The sequence below is a fragment of the Corapipo altera genome, unplaced genomic scaffold (assembly GCF_003945725.1).
Source record: "Corapipo altera isolate COAL_440 unplaced genomic scaffold, ASM394572v1 271, whole genome shotgun sequence".
NCBI lineage: Eukaryota > Metazoa > Chordata > Aves > Passeriformes > Pipridae > Corapipo > Corapipo altera.
Window position 1 is genome coordinate 1,891,202 of NW_020884935.1, and position 15,609 is coordinate 1,906,810.

A 15,609-nucleotide genomic window follows, 5' to 3' on the forward strand; every position below is an offset into this window, starting at 1 on the left:
CTATCAACAAAATTGCAGTACAAGACACCAAATACCATTTTTTGCAATGCAACTCCAAAACTTCTACAGTGTCATCTGGGTTATCATGACGGGCTGTATAAGCTCCAGAGGACTTTTTTTTTTTTTTTTAAGAGAAATATTGCGTGGAATCCACTGAAACATTTAAATCTTAGCTTTGGAAGTGTAAGAACTGTGAAGAACAATTACTACTGTTAGTGGAAGTGATTAAACAGCAACAGGAAAAATCGTTGACCATAAGCAGCAGTTGGCACAGATTTCTCGCTTTTCACACAGAAGAGGAAAAATTTTGGTGTGAGGATGAGAGCGGCAGGATGTGTGTCTTTTAATCAAGATCGCTTAAACAGGACCTTAATTTGCGGACTCAAGGCTCGAACTCTGCCAGAAAACAATGTATTTTCGGAGGTGGGTGATTTTATGATTATATTTGTGATTTTATTTGCTATTTACGACTCCGAGCCGAGGCGAAGCGCTGAGGGGAGGAGGGGGCGTGGCCTGGAGGGGGCGTGGCCCGGGCCGCGCACGCGCGATGGGCGGGTAAACAGCGGCGGGTTCCGTGAGGGCCCCGGGGGTCGCTCCAGGTGAGGGGGGGTCCGGCAGGTGAAGGAGGTCCCCAGGTAGGGGGGGTCTCCAGGGGGTCCCCCGACCCCCCCGGGGACCTCCGCCATGGACGGCCCGGCCCTGCCCATCCGCCGCTCCCGCCGCGAGCTGGTGGAGGCCGTGAGAGAGCGGCCCTTCCTCATCGTCACCGGCGAGACGGGCAGCGGCAAGAGCACGCAGCTGCCCAGGTACCTCTTCGAGGCAGGTAACGGACCCCCACCCCCCGCTGACCCCGAGGGTGGGGTATGAGCAGGGATAAACGCGGATGGTCCTCCGTGTCCCCTCAGCTTCGGGCTGGGCTGTGCTGAGAGGAGGGTGATTGGACCCTTTAAATAAAAAACCCCTGTTGCCATGTGTATGTTGTGTAGGTAGGGGTGTGTGAGCTGACTCGGAGCTGCACAGCTCACGGTGCCGATAACTCCAGGGTCGTGGGTTCGATCCCTGTACGGGACATTCACTTAAGGGTTGGACTTGATGGTCCTTGTGGGTCCTTCCCAGCTCAGAATATTCTGTATAACCTCAGTGTCCCAGTTCATCTCAAATCACTGGGTTTTTTTGAAGCTGGAGAAGGCTCTGGGGTAACCCTAACGTGGAGAGACACTTTGGGCAAGGGTCTGGAGTTACACGACAAGGGGAATGGCTTCCCACTGCCAGAGGGCAGGGTTAGATGGGATATTGGGAAGAAATTCTTCCCTGTGAGGGTGGGGAGGCCCTGGCACAGGTTGCCCAGAGAAGCTGTGGCTGCCCCATCCCTGGAAGTGTCCAGGGGCAGGTTGGACAGGGCTTGGAGCAACCTGGGACAGTGGTAGGTGTCCCTGCCCATGGCAGGAGGGTTGACACGAGATGATCTTTGAGGTCCCTTGCAAGCCAAACCGTTGTGTGACTCTGTGCTCTCTGCAGGCCTGGCCAAGCACGGGGCCATCGGTGTCACCCAGCCCCGGCGCGTCGCCACCATGTCGGTGGCGCAGCGGGTGGCCGAGGAGATGGGCTGTGCCCTGGGCACTCTCGTGGGGTACCAGGTCCGCTTCGACGACTGCACCTCCGAGGTAGGGCCCTGGGGGCTGGCATCCTGTGGGAACAGGGGGGGTCAGTGGGCTCTGGCTCAGGGTTTTGCCCCTGGGCCTCTCCGTGGGGTGGCACAGCTCCGGTGCTTTCCCAGGGGCTCTGTGTGTGGAAGGTCTCGGAGCCTCGGGAAGCACCAGCACCAACTGTGGTGGAGCTGCAGCTGTTTGTGTTGTATAACTTATTTGGTGAAGTTTTTCGCACCATATAAGTTATTTGATGAAGTTTTTTGAACTCCTCGCAAGTGAAACGTTGCTGAGCACCTGTGGTGTGGTGTATGATGATCACCTGTGGTGCAGTCGAGAGTGTGTCCGGGAAGAGATGTGATGATCCAAGTGTTTGCTTGACTTTGAAATAATAATCCAGGATAACAGCTGATTGTCTGATTAAACCTTTCAGGACACTGCCATCAGGTATATGACTGATGGTTGCCTGTTGAGGCAAATCCTGACAGACCCCCTCCTCAGCAAGTACAGCATCATCATTTTGGATGAAGCCCATGAGCGCAGCCTCAGCACTGTGAGTGTCACCTTATTTCTGTCCTTATTTCTGTCCTGTTTCTCCTTTTTTATCGTCTGCTTATACCTCCTTTTCCCTTCTGCACAATCTCCAGGGATTTTGGCTGACTTTTGCTGTCCTGAGACCATAGAACTTTCTACATGCTCAATAATCTGAAAATAAGATGTGACCTGTAGTCCCGTCGCAATTGGCATAGCTCTTCTTGTGTTTGAAAGCATTCCAACAACTTTCCTGGCTGTTGGATCTCTCCCAAAATGTCCAGGAGTTTGAAGCGAGCACAGTGAACACAAACTTTCTAGAATCTTTATTTTTCCACTCACTAACAACACCCTGAAACATCTTTCTTGCTCTAGTGTTTCTTAGGGTGTGTTCACAACTGTGCAAAGAGATTATGGCTTTTAGGACCATGGAAGTGTCCAGACTGACCTAAGTCCCAAAAGCTCTCAAAAGTCACCCTGACCCTTGTGTGGGCAGCACAGGGACACTCAAGTCACTCAGTCCTCAGGAGATTGTGTTGTGTGTCAGACTATCTACTGCTCCAGCAAACAACCTGCCAGCCCAGCTGTGGAAAGGGGAAAATGTTCTCTGAATCCCAGTTCTGCCCTCAAACATCTGAGGGTATGGCACATAAACTGAGTAAGGTGATTTAAGAAGTTACTGCTCCATCACCTGTGTCCCTGTAAGGAGCAGGTTTTTAATCCAGAGCACCCCAGAGTAAAATAAACTTGCTGAAATCATCACAATAAGTGGTGAACCAAAGGAGGGTGCACACACAGTCAGGTGATATGCTGAAAAATGGGGTGAAAAACGGGTCTGAGGTGACTGCTGGCAAATGACTTGACCACGAGAGTATAAAAATGAAAAACAAAGAATTTAGGGTATACTGGTTCTGTCTATGGGCTGTGAGAAGAGCTGATAAAAAACTAATTAAATTCTAGAAACCAATTAGTGTGCTTACAAAATGACCAGGGTAAAAAATAAGTTTTCTTCTGAGTGCTTAGGCCTGGAATATGGGATTTTCATTGGAAAAAAACCAGTCCCTTCCAAGTGCTTCAGGCACTTCTAGTAAAGCTGGGGTGTTAACATCAGTTGCTTCTGTTTTTCTCTCAGGATATTTTGTTTGGTTTGCTGAAGAAACTCTTTCTACAGAAGAAACCCCCGGACAGGAAGACGGAGATGAAGGTGGTGGTGATGTCGGCCACCCTGGAGGTGGACAAGCTCTCCGAGTTCTTTGGGCACTGCTCAGTGCTGCACATTCCAGGGAGGAGTTACCCTGTCAAGGAGATATTCTGCAACCTGCTGAGCCCCAGGGACGTGGGCAGCTCTGCCTATGTCACAGAGGTCTGGTGGCTTTGTTTTCTGGGTGTGTTCTCTGGTTTTGGTGTGATTTTATCTGGGACAGACCACAGGAATCAGCTGCTGGATTGTGTATCTGAGCATCCCTGCAGGAAATAGGGAAGAATTAATTAGTATGATGAGTTTGAGAAAGGTTGCAGCTGTTATTGGCTTGTCTGTTGTTTGTTCCAGGCTGTAAAAGTCACGCTGGATGTCCACCTGAATGAACCAGAAGGCGACATCTTGGTCTTCCTGACAGGTGCGAATTTTTCCTTCCACAACCCAGGGTTATTCCAGGTTATTCCATGGCACTACCAGCAAAATAGACTGTCTGCTTTGTCCCAGAGCAGTGAGTGGAGAAGGGAAAGGTGGGGGTTGATGCACACAGTGATCATTTTCAGAGCATTTTAGGAATATCTGTACCCCTGAGACCAGATAAGAAAATCATTAACTTGAAAATTTTCATGTTCTCTTCCCTTCTTGTGCCAGATTGACTCTGTGTTGTCTGCATGTTTTATTTTGTTGTTAATTCAGGAAGAGGGAATTACATCAGTGTATAGGCCAGGCCCTTAGGCACTCATCCTTTCAGGAACAGCCTGGGTGAGAGGCACTGTGGAAAGGCTGGATGTCACCTCCTAAACTAAACTCTCATTACACCCTTCTTTTAATGGTGTTGACAGCTCTGTAATATTGACAAACCAATCTTGTTTAAAGATGTTGCAAACTAGGAAGGCAGAGTCATGACTACTTCAGTGCTCTTCTATGTCTTTTAGGTCAAATTGAGATAGAAAAAGCCTGTGACTTGCTCTTCAAGAAAGCAGAGTCTATTGATTACCGCTACGAAGTGCACGATCAGGCCGTGGAGGGGTTGCTTATCCTACCTCTGTATGGCTCAATGTCAACAGGTAAGAGCTTATAATGTCACAGGGAGCTTAATTCACACCAGTGTGAACTGCAAGAGTTGTTACAAACAGCATCCTCATCAAATCTTTCTGAAAAAAATGCCGTTAATTAACCCATTTGTTACAATACTGTGGCACTACTGGGTTTTTTGGTGGTGGTCATAAACTAATCAAACTTCTCTGGGCTTGCACTGCAGCCTCCAGTTCAAATTCATATCCACTGGACAAGGCCTCACATGGCATCAGGATCCTCAGCTTGGGGAGGGGATGGTGTGTAACTGAAAGTTCAGATGCCCTCACTCTTTATTTTAGGTGGAAAAAACGTTGCCAGGAGGTTTTTGGTGATGAGAGCAGAGCTGGGAGGGAAGATAGCAGTGGTGCAGTGTCACACAGTGTAGGAAGGTGCAGGTTATCAGAGACAGGCACTCTGTTTTATTTGGCAGCAGTACCACAGTTAATTCCCAAGAGTTAAAACCAGAACCCTCTTGACCTTTGCTGTATTTTCAGATGAATTTGAGGGCAGTGTTTGAATATGTGGGTGCAGTTTGGAGGCTGCCAAGGGGCTGAGTGAGTGTTCAGAAGAGCAGAGCAGCAATTTCCCCTTAAAAGTGCTGCTGAGATCTTGTAAAGATCTGCAGAGGGAGCAAAACTGATCTTTTGGAAAGAGCAAAGTTGCATAAAAGAAAAGTGTAGCTTCTTCATTATTCCATGAAATTGATTCCTGACTGAGAGGGATATTTTATTTTATTTTTATTTTGTGGTAGTTCCTCAGAGGATGTTGTATTTCAATATGTCTAAGTACACATTAGAAAATGTTCCTTAAAGAGATTTTTATATTTTTCAAAAATAATAAGTGAGAAAATTTCAGGGGAAAGTTAAATTTCCACCTCTTTTTTTTTTTTTTTCCTTGGAAAGCCAAATGAATGGATGGGAGCTGCATGTGCTGCTTTGGTACATGTTAAATGAAGATTTGCTGGAAACATGAGGGAGTTAATTCATTTTTTTTTAATGTTCACATTCATTTGCTCTGGTGGTTAAAACCCTTCGAATCCTTCATGAAAATTCTGTTCAGACCAGACATCTTGTTTGTTTTCCTGGTTAGGAAACAGCCAGGAGAGTTGGCCTTTTCCCAAATCTGGGATACTTGAGCAGTAAAGAAAATATTATCTGATTTCTGGCATTTGCTGAAATAACACCAACTATATTTTAGGTTGTTGTGTGATTCACTTTCTAATGTCATTCAAGTGACTTTCACTCAGCATTTGAGTGAATTTGGTGGAAATCAGTGCTGTAACATAAACTGTTGGACTGACTCCCTGTCGTTTCAGATCAACAGAAAAGGATATTTTTGCCAGCTCCTACGGGCATTAGAAAATGTGTGGTGTCCACAAACATTGCTGCAACATCTCTGACCATCGAAGGAGTCAGGTATTGTTTTGTGTCCTTCAGAAAAGCTGTGACAGAGGGGATAATTCAGGAAGTTCTGCCTTCCTTCATTTCTGTACCTGCTCTGTTGCCCTTTTTCATGTGTGTGCGTAGTGAGAAAACCCTTAATACCATTATATAGTCTTAGAAATAACTGATGATTTTTGGACCCTAATTTGAAATCAAATCTTGGCTTCACTAAGTAACCCTGTGGTACCTGTCTGTGTGCTGAGAGCTCTGTCCTTTCCCTCTCTGAATCTTTTTGCTCAGGTACGTCGTAGACAGCGGGTTTGTGAAGCAGCTGAATCACAACCCCCGTGTTGGCTTGGACATACTGGAGGTGGTTCCCATTTCAAAGTAAGTTTTTTAAACATGTCTTGGTTTTCCTGGGAGTTGCTGTGACAACACCATGTATTGGTGGATCTTTAAAAAAAAAAAAAAGTAAATAAAAAGATGAGGAGCAGCCTTGAAGTTCTGTGATTTAAAGCCGTTTTGTTTGTTGCTACGTAGGAAGTGGTTCAGGATGTATAATTTCCTATAAGTTTCAGACGTTAAGAAGGAACTGACAGTGCATTGTCTGCAGCCTGAACAGGGGCTCACATGTCCTCTTGTGTTTGAATACAACAACCTGATTCAGTGAAGCTTAAAAAAATCTTCCGTGCACAGAAACGCTGCTCCTGCCCATCCTCGTCCAGCTGGAATTCTCAGCTGCTGCACAGTAAAATACCTTCTGCCTGCAAGCACAGAAATTGCTGTTATTTGTCATAATCACCCTGTGGGTGATACTAGAAGGGATTCAGAGTTTGGATGTTGGTTTTTCTGGAAGGAGCGAGGCGAAGCAGCGAGCTGGCCGAGCCGGCAGGACCTCGTCCGGGAAGAGCTACCGGCTGTACAGCAGGGAGTTCTGGGAGCAGTGCATGCCTGACCACACCGTCCCAGAGATCAGGAGGACCAGCCTGACATCTGTCATCCTGACCTTGAAGTGCCTCTCCGTGCATGATGTCATCAGGTGACCTCTGGGCAGGGGATTATCCCTGTCTCCCCGAGTCTGGGCAGCGCGGCACCCGGAGCCTGTTGGCAGGAGGCAGGATTAGGTTCCCCAGCCAACTGTGACACTTCAATCAGCTTTTCTGCTGTTCTCCCCAGCCTGTAATTCCAGGTTGGATCTTGAGCTCAAGTTTGGGCTTCTGCCAAAGCTGGCTCGCTCCAAAATTCAATATATAGTTTGTAGCATTCCTTTAAAATATTGATGTTTATGCCCCAAAAGCTTCATCTCTGGAGGATGGCTTAATTTTAAGATCATACAAGTGCAGAAAATACAGTTGAGCTTTGTGTGTGCCATGCTGGGATTTGTCATCAATCAGAATTCCCCAGCTTGAGGCAGAACATGCAGTAACACACCCTTATGCTGCAGATGATTATGTGCACTTTGGTCAAAAACCTGTACTGGGAGGTGAAAGAAGTATTCTAATAAATATGAAAACTAACAAAGCTATTCTGGGTCTGAACAGATATTTTTTTTTTTTACTTCATTTTTTTCTACAGATTTCCCTATTTGGACCCCCCTGAAGAAAGACATATTTTAGAAGCTCTCAAGGAACTTTACCAGTGCAGTGCTATTGACAGGTAAAAAATAAAGTGGTGCAGTCACTACAGGAATTTAATGGTTTGACTGGTGTCAGTGTTTGTTTGTGTGGACTAAGGGACTTCCCCAGCAGTAGAATGTGTTTCCTCATTTAGCTTCCAGGAAGTTACTACTGGGGTTTAATATAGGCTGTAAAATCAGGGTTAGAGTTGGGCTTGGGGATTGAGAGATACAGATCAATTTGTCCACATTGTCCTGGAGTTCCTGAGTGACCTCAGACAAATTACCTCAACCCAGTGCTGGAGCTCCTGATGGCAGATCCCAGACTGTTGTGACGGAGGAATTTGGGCTTTAGCTGTGAGGTCCATCCAAGAACTCAAGGCAGGAAGCAAGATCTTATCCTGAGCTTCCAGGAATTCTTCTTGCAAGAATTAAATAAAAGCTGGCTCTGCCTGGCATGGAGCAGGCACAGGCAAACTGGGGACACTTGTTCATGTCTCCAGCACCTGTCTGGGCACACACATCCAGAGGGAAATGCTTATTCCATGCCCTTAATCAGGATGTGGTGGCTGACTTAGGTGTGCATGCTCCTATTTACATTGAAACACAGATCTGGTGTTTCTGTCTTTTTTCCTGGGATAAGGAGAGGCCATGTGACAAGACTGGGAGAATTCTTGGTGCAGTTTCCCCTCCCTCCCAACCTGAGCTGTGCTGTCATAAAAGCTGCTTCCCTTGACTGTGAGGATCTCCTGCTTCCCATTGCAGCCATGCTGTCCGTGGAAAACGTCTTCATCCGGCCAGGTAGGAAGCCCCTTATCCCCAAAGCAGCCCCATATGTTTTTAAAGCTTTCCATGAGCTTGGAGTCAGGGCACATTGCATGCCAGGAATTGGACAACAGCTGTTCCAAAGACTCCAGACCAGCATGGAATTGGGTTGCCTTTGTCCCAAGGCTGTGAGCTGGGAAGCAACGTTTGCGTAAGCGGGAGGATGCTGAGAGGTCATGAGGGGGAAACTGTGTTACAGGAGGGAAAAGAGTAAAAAAAAAACAAACCAGAAAACCAAAATTCACCACAGCAGATGTTTTGCTGTTGGTCTGAGTACAGACAACAGGGACTGATTAATTTATTTTTAATGAACGGGGTCACCTCTGGATTATCTTTCCTGTCAATAACTCTGTTCAACCAAACAGACCTTTTAAGTTACTGTGAGAAGCTCAGCTTGTCACTGCCTCGTTTCCAGTGTTTTTCTAAATGGAAAATACAGTTTTGCTGTGGTTCCAAGGTAGCACCTTTCATAGTGCTAAACCCAGTCTCTCACATCCTCCTTCCCATCTCCTCTCCCCTCCTGTCTGTCCCCCTTCGTGCTCCATATATTTGTATATGTCCTGTCTTTGTGGGAGACCTTTGTCCTTCCCAGTTACTCCCTGGCTCTTGTCCAGTTATCCCTGTAGTCCATTAACTGTCCCTGTTAGCACAACAGCCCCAGACACTGCTGACACCACTGGAACCTGGAATCTGCTCTGGGGTCCTTCCCATTCCCCAACTGTCCCTGTGCTTTCCCATCCTCCCTCTGGCAACGTGCCCTTGTTCTCTGATGCATTTGTGACCCTTCAGCAACCCTGAACACTGGGAAGAACATGGAATTCCCACCCTGAAGGCACCTCAGGGTGTGTAGGATCAGGCCTCCTTCATCCATGGTACCTTTAATACCCACAAACTTCTGCCATCCTCTATAACAGCAGCACTGCAAAGGCCTTTGCAGTTGTGTCTCCCTCTCCTGAGGGGAAAAGGTTGTGCTGGAGAAGAAATTCTCAGGGTATTCAAACCTTGAAATAACACTTTGGAAGTGTTGCTTTTGCCCAGCACATTCCTAGCACTTAGTGAAGGTGGATTCCCACTAAACTCACAGATGCACATGTTTTTCTAGACTCTTTATTTAAGACCTCCACTGCTGTGGCCCTGGGACAAAAGCTGAGTTAAATAGATTAGATGGGGTGGTTTCAACAGTCTTGTTTTTTCTCTCTCAGGGTAAAACTTCCACTTGATCCTCGGGAGCTGTTTGTTTAAGGTCCCTGTTCCTTTATCTTTCCATGTCACCATCTGAGCTGATCGTGAGAGAGAAATATGTAGAACCTTTCCAAGAGAGCAGAATTCTTCATCTCTATTTGCTGACTGATGAGATTAATGACAGATTTAATAGCATCTACATGCTCTTGTTCAGCAGGAATGGAAGGAGGAAGAGCTGTAAATGCAGCTGTGGAGGAGAGACAAATCTAAAAATAACATGAATAAAGAGTCCAGGCTGCCAAACACACTTTGGAGAGATGCTAACAGGACATTAGGGAGCACTACCTAAAAATGACTTTAAGTGAGATATAACTTACTTCCTCAGGTGATCCTCAGAAGCAAAAGGAGGCTGAGCTTCAACACCAGGAACTTTCCTCACAAGTGGGAGGATGCAATGACTTTGCAACCCTCTTAAATATTTTTGAACAGTGCAAAGCAAGGTATAAAATGATCCCTTACAGTAAGTGGTTTTGCATTGCTCATAAATCCCAGGTGCTGCCAGTCCTTAGATGTGCTGCACATACACGTGTGTCCTCGTGCCTAATTGCAGATTTATTCCTTCTTTGAGCTGTAATTTCTGTCATTATTTAAGCCAACAAAGTATCTGCTGTGTAGGTTGTTGCCTTTGTGTGACCATAACGAAAAACAGAGGCAAGTTTCTGCCTTCAGCTTCCAAAGGGCTTCTTTATAATACAAGTATTTCTGTTCTCAGCAAGTCTCCCTCAGCCTGGTGCCAGAGACACTGGATCCATTGGAGGGCTTTAAAATCTGCTTTTAGCGTGGAAAAACAGCTCCGGGAAATCACCAGTAAACTGAAAGAGGTAAAAAATGTAATTTCTAGTTATGTTTGAGTTATGTAAGTTTATATTTCAGACACGTACTGGACCACTGAGCCTTTGCCAGATGGCTGCTGCCTTCCTCCTGTAGGAACTAATCCACTTAAATATTTTTTTAGAGCATCCTTGCTTGTGTAACTAACAGGTATGATGGTGGGAACAGGCAAGAAGGAGAGTTTTCCCCCCCTTTCCTCATGGTTTCTGTACAGTGAGAAACCCAGAGTTTAAAATCCATGGGGGAGAGGGGGTGTAACTGCTTTTTCTTTAGGAAAGATCCTGATTTGTGTTGTTTTTCCTTTGCACAGCTGCCAGACTTCCCCAAAGAGACATTTGAAGGCTCCAGAACTGAAATACTGAGGAGGTGCCTGTGTGCAGGATACTTCATCAATGTAGCTCGGAGGTGAGGAAGGGACTTTGGAGAATGGGATGGGAAAGATGTCACACACATTATTTATATACATTTATGTACAGAGGGCTGTGTGTTGGGAAAAGGAGTAACTGCAGCTGCAGGAGGTGTTTCTGTGCAGGGCTGGAAGCTTTGTAGGGTCTCTGCTTTTCACTGTCATTACTATTCCAAGGATGTAAGAAATTTCCCCAGGAATGTCATTTTTCTGTCTGTGGGATGAACTCCCAAGCTGATGGTTAGTTCCAGACATTAAACTGGAAATTTTCAGTAATCATGGCTGTCAAAGGCTCCACTCCCAAACCCTGTCCTTATTGTGTTGCTGTATCTGCAGTGCTACTGTGGTAAATCAGATAATCAGATATATTTTATTCCTCGTTTTGTTTATTTTTTTTTTAACAGTTTAATTCTGGAATCCCCATTCTCTCCTTAAATATTTGACTTTCTCTACTTAGATATTTGACTTTTGATTTTCTCTAGGTAGATATTTGAGTATTTTGTCTATGGTGCAGCTGATTAGTTCAGTTCAGTCTTGCTGTCCCTGTCGCTGTCTGATCACAGCAAAGTGTGTTTCGTTATTTGTTTGTTTATTTATTTTTTCCCCAACCCTTTCAGATCTGCAGCCAGGACATTCTGCACAATGGACGGACATGGCAGCATTGTCTACATCCACCCCTCATCCACAGTGAGTTTCCAAAGTCTGTTGGTAAAGTAGCAAAGGGTCTGTAACAGGAATAAGAGGCAGGTCCCACAAACTCTTCCTGGTGCTTGGTATGGTGCAGTGTTCATTTGGAGAGTGGGGAAGAGCCTCTTCAAAATTCTCTTCAGAGAACTTCTTCAAATTTGGTGAATGTTTGGCTTGTGATATGAGTGTAACACAGACTGAACTTTCTCTCTGGGCAGTTTTAAGCAAGTCATTCCACCTTAATTTCCCCTGAAAATTAAGGATAATGTCACCTCGCATCTGAAGCGTTGAAGAACGCTCCAGTGAAGGGGGTCTCCGGAAGTAAAAAAACCCTTTTCAATCAGCTCAGAAATAACCTTTTTTAACTGATTTTCCAGCTGTACAACCAGGAGACTCTGCTGGAGTGGATCATCTTCCACGATGTCACCGTGACGTCCAAGATCTACGTGCGGACGGTGTGTCCCGTGCGCTACGAGTGGGTCAAGGACCTGCTGCCCAGGCTGCACCAGATCGATGCCTACGAGCTGAGCAGCGTGGCCAGGGAGGAGGTGACAGAGGAGGAAATCACCAGGTGGAAGCACAGGGAGGACCTGAAGAGGCAGTTTGGTGAGCACAGGCAGTCCGTGTCTATGGTTGTGTGGACTCCTGTTATGTCACTGGGTTCATTCTGGCCCGGAATGAATTTTTTTCATGTCTCCATGTTTGATATGTGTGGTTCTGGCTGTTCTCTTTTCTCTGCAATCCTTGTTTTCTGTCTCTGCAGTGTGAATAGTGGTGTTTCCTTGCTGGCTCTTGCCGAGGTCCTCCCTTCTTCTGGCTTCCTAGAGCTCACAGGGGCAAAACTTTAACACAGAATTGACTAAAAGCATTTTGAATCTGGTTATTTTGAGTTATTATCTGATTATTTAAGTTTATAAAGGCTTAATTAGTGGAAGGAAAGGCTGCAGCATGAGCTGAATTATTATTTGACTGCAAGATGGAATAATTACAAATATTCTAATGGAATAGAATAGAAATATTCCAATAATTACAAAGAGTCTATTAAAGGGTTTCTAACCATAGATACCCAAATAAGACTGTCCTGAGAGAGAGAGAAGTCCTAAGAATTATGGAGAGGAGGGGAGGGAAAAAGATCAACCCAAAAAACCTCACTCACCAAAAAACATGAAGGAAAAAGCATCACATTTTGGTGAATGTCTCCTTCTGACAGTGAGTTTAATGCCATATGTTTCAATAGTTTTAATTAAGACTGGTGCCTGCTGACTGATCTGCTGCTTGACATTCTCTGAATTCTTCTGTCAGCAGGTCCCTAAAGCAGCCAAGTATTCCAAGGGCCTCTTTCCTCCCAAGCTGACCCTTCCAAAACATCCACTTTAATGCACAGCACAGGCACTGGCAATATTGATTCTCTTCCACTTCCTTAAAATGGAGACTGCTGGGCTCAGAGAGTGTGCACTGTTGTATAAACCCACCATTTTAAATGATAAAAATGTGGATTTCATGTGGTTATAAATAGGATAGGAAAGGATATTTGCATTATTAGGTAATGCAGAGGAGCACCATCCAGCTGAAGTCCAAGGAGCTGAGGTTTGTTCTCTGTGTCCCTCCTAACTTTGTGACTTCACCAGGCCATTGTTAATTCATTTGAGATTAATATTGACCTAACAGATGTTGTATTTCTGGGAGCTTCATAAAAATAGGTGGCTGAATAGCTGAGAAAGGCTTAATTAGTGGAAGGAAGGGCTGCAGCATGAGCTGAATTATTATTTGACTGCAAGACAGAATAATTCCAAATATTCTAATGGAATAGAATAGAAATATCCAAATAATTACAAATATTCTAATAAATAATCTAATGTTGATTAAAGCCCCAGGGACAGGCTGCAGTAGCTGCTTCATTCACACAGTTTTTCGGCTCTCAGAGTCTTTGATTAATTTTTTATTATTGTTATTTTAAACTGAAAATATTTCTTGCTTTTCTTGCCTCCTGGGAGAAGCCCTGCCAAGGTCTCAGTGCTGGGGGAGAACCTGCATTCCTGATGGTGTCTGATCCCAATATTGACTTTTCCCACTCCCTTATCTCCTTGTTGTCCAATCCCTTCCCCCTCCCTCTGGAAATTTTTCAGAGATAGTTTATTCTAAGCTTATTTCCTGTCCCTCTCCTGCCTAAACCTGAGTTTGAGATGTGTGATTTAGAGAGGAAAGGGGTGCATAGAACACGAGATGCACGTTCTGTGTTCCAGTAAAACCCAAGGTACACACGGGATGAGAAGAGCCCAGCTGCAAACATTGACATGGGATTCAGGCAGGGTTTTAGTTTTCATTTTTTCCCCTCCCTGCTGTGGTACAGTCTGTCCTCTCTGGAAGTCATTCAAATGCCTGGGACTTGAAATAAAAAAAAAAAGGGGATTCTGTTGGGTGTTTTTTGGGGGTATTTTACCAACAGGAAGAATTGTAGTGCTGGGGGGTGGGGGGTGTGACACAAAAGAGTATTTTTTTTTTTTTTCTCTCCTCTCCCCCCCCAGAAGGAGCCACAGAGAACTCTGCCAAGAAGATGGAGAGAAGGAATGATGATCAGTCCATCCTGGATGCCAGAGCCCGTTACCTGGAGAGGAAGCAGCAAAGAGCACAGGGTTTAGGTGGCCCAGTGAAAGAAACGGGGTGATTCTGGTGGCAGCTCCACTCCCATGTGAGGGAGGGCGGTTTGTGCAGCTCTGGGGATGTTTGCACGATGCAAAGTGACTCACAGGAATGGAGGGAAACTTCTGCTTTGTGGTTTTTTCAGTGCAGAAGAGTAAAACACAACCTTCCTTTGCTGCATCCAGCAGGGAAAAGTGACCAAGCTGAATTTTGTTGCTGCGTGTCACTGGCAACAGTTTACTGGCTAGAAAGCTGTGGTGCCAATTCTGCAGCATTTAATTGACTTAGAAAGGTCTCAGTGCCAACAAAAATAAAATTTTCTTAAAGATTGGCTGGGGTTTTTTTACTTTTTTGAGGAGTGGAACTGTAAGTTTTTATCCATTTCACTCAGTATGATGGTTGTACAGTCTCAGTGCACATCCACTCCTCAGTTAAATGTGTGGGAAGGGCTCTTTTGATGATGGAACCATCAGGATTAATTCCAGAAGGACATTTGTCCCCTGCATTCCCTGCTGCACCACGTACAGGGATGGCTCTGGGTGAAGATGTCTTTGAGTGCCAAGTGTTCTGGCAGTGTTTCCACATTCCTGCTAACAATGCATAATTTTTGTCAGGGATGACTTAGCACTGTGGGTTTTCCTGCTGGCAAAGGAACCCACCCCAGCAGTGGATCCCTTATCCCCCAGGGCTGGCAGCAGGGCTGCTCCTAATGGGCTGTTTGTCTGGATTTGGGGACTGTTATTTTTAAAAGATACGGATTTTGATCTCAAGAATGACTGTTTCAAATGTGTGGGAAGAACACAAAATACAAGCTTTTGTCCTTAAGCTGTGATGCTTTGTCATCATAAAGTTTGTCTCCTTCTCAGTAAAGAAATAATCCTGTTTTATCACCTCAATAACTCTAAAATGTTCCAGTGTGGAGCTTGTACAAGACAATTTCCAAATAACTGGAGGAACATGCTGTCATTTTTTCCCACCTCTGTGTGTCACCTTCTTGCTTTCCAGGTCACTTGTTAAAAGGGTTGTTGTAAAATATTCACCATTCCCCCTCTGCTCCACCTTGAGCATTCCAGGCTGATCAAAAGCTCTCAGAAACCTTGGGATTCTTTGTGGGAAATATAATATTCCTCATAACAAAAAAGTGATAGATCTGATAATTGTTCCTCTTTTCTCTGATTGTGCCTATTAAAAGGGAAGAGATGGAGAAAGATGGGGAGGGACTTTGGACAAGAGCCTGGAGTGACAGGGCAAGGGGAATGGCTTCAAACTGACAGAGAGGAGGTTTAGGTTGGATATTGGAGAAAAATTCTTCCCTGGGAGGGTTTTTTTTCACTCTGGTGCTCAAGCTCTGCTTTGGAGCAGCAGCACTTTTCCTTGACTCAACCTGTTTTGCTGTTTAATTTAATTCATGATATATTTGCAAGTCATGGTCACTCCTGGGTCTGAAATGAGCAGCTGGAATGGCCACTCTTCCTTGGGGCTGGAAATCTCTTGGCACATCCTGCTGCTTTCTGATTCCTTTTGTTGTTTTC

At 45.3% G+C, this 15,609-nt stretch overlaps 1 protein-coding gene across 3 annotated transcripts; it reads left to right on the forward strand.

The window, feature by feature from the left end:
* Positions 1 to 579: 579 nt before the first annotated feature.
* Positions 580 to 14,406, forward strand: DHX40 (DEAH-box helicase 40). 3 transcript variants are annotated; one of them, XM_027660309.1, is made up of 17 exons: positions 580 to 823; positions 1,519 to 1,664; positions 2,080 to 2,199; positions 3,310 to 3,540; positions 3,727 to 3,793; positions 4,308 to 4,439; positions 5,765 to 5,864; positions 6,132 to 6,218; positions 6,688 to 6,870; positions 7,407 to 7,487; positions 8,090 to 8,247; positions 9,839 to 9,953; positions 10,226 to 10,334; positions 10,655 to 10,749; positions 11,368 to 11,437; positions 11,815 to 12,043; positions 13,966 to 14,406. In XM_027660309.1, the coding sequence occupies exons 1-17, from the start codon at positions 685 to 687 to the stop codon at positions 14,100 to 14,102; spliced, it is 2,199 nt and encodes a 732-aa protein (XP_027516110.1). In that variant the 5' UTR covers positions 580 to 684; the 3' UTR covers positions 14,103 to 14,406. The 3 variants fall into 3 exon arrangements, with proteins under 3 accessions (XP_027516110.1, XP_027516109.1, XP_027516111.1); XM_027660308.1 differs by having other exon boundaries at positions 582 to 823; positions 13,963 to 14,406; XM_027660310.1 differs by lacking the exon at positions 580 to 823 and adding an exon at positions 955 to 973 and having other exon boundaries at positions 13,963 to 14,406.
* The last annotated feature ends 1,203 nt before the right edge of the window (positions 14,407 to 15,609 follow it).

Bases quoted from the DNA above. Each gene is read 5' to 3' on its own strand.
- DHX40 (XM_027660308.1), top strand. From the start codon at position 685: ATGGACGGCCCGGCCCTGCCCATCCGCCGCTCCCGCCGCGAGCTGGTG. The intron at 3,541-3,726 runs GTCTGGTGGCTT...TGTTTGTTCCAG, and splicing joins GCTCTGCCTATGTCACAGAG to GCTGTAAAAGTCACGCTGGA. The intron at 12,044-13,962 runs GTGAGCACAGGC...CTCCCCCCCCAG, and splicing joins GGACCTGAAGAGGCAGTTTG to AAGGAGCCACAGAGAACTCT.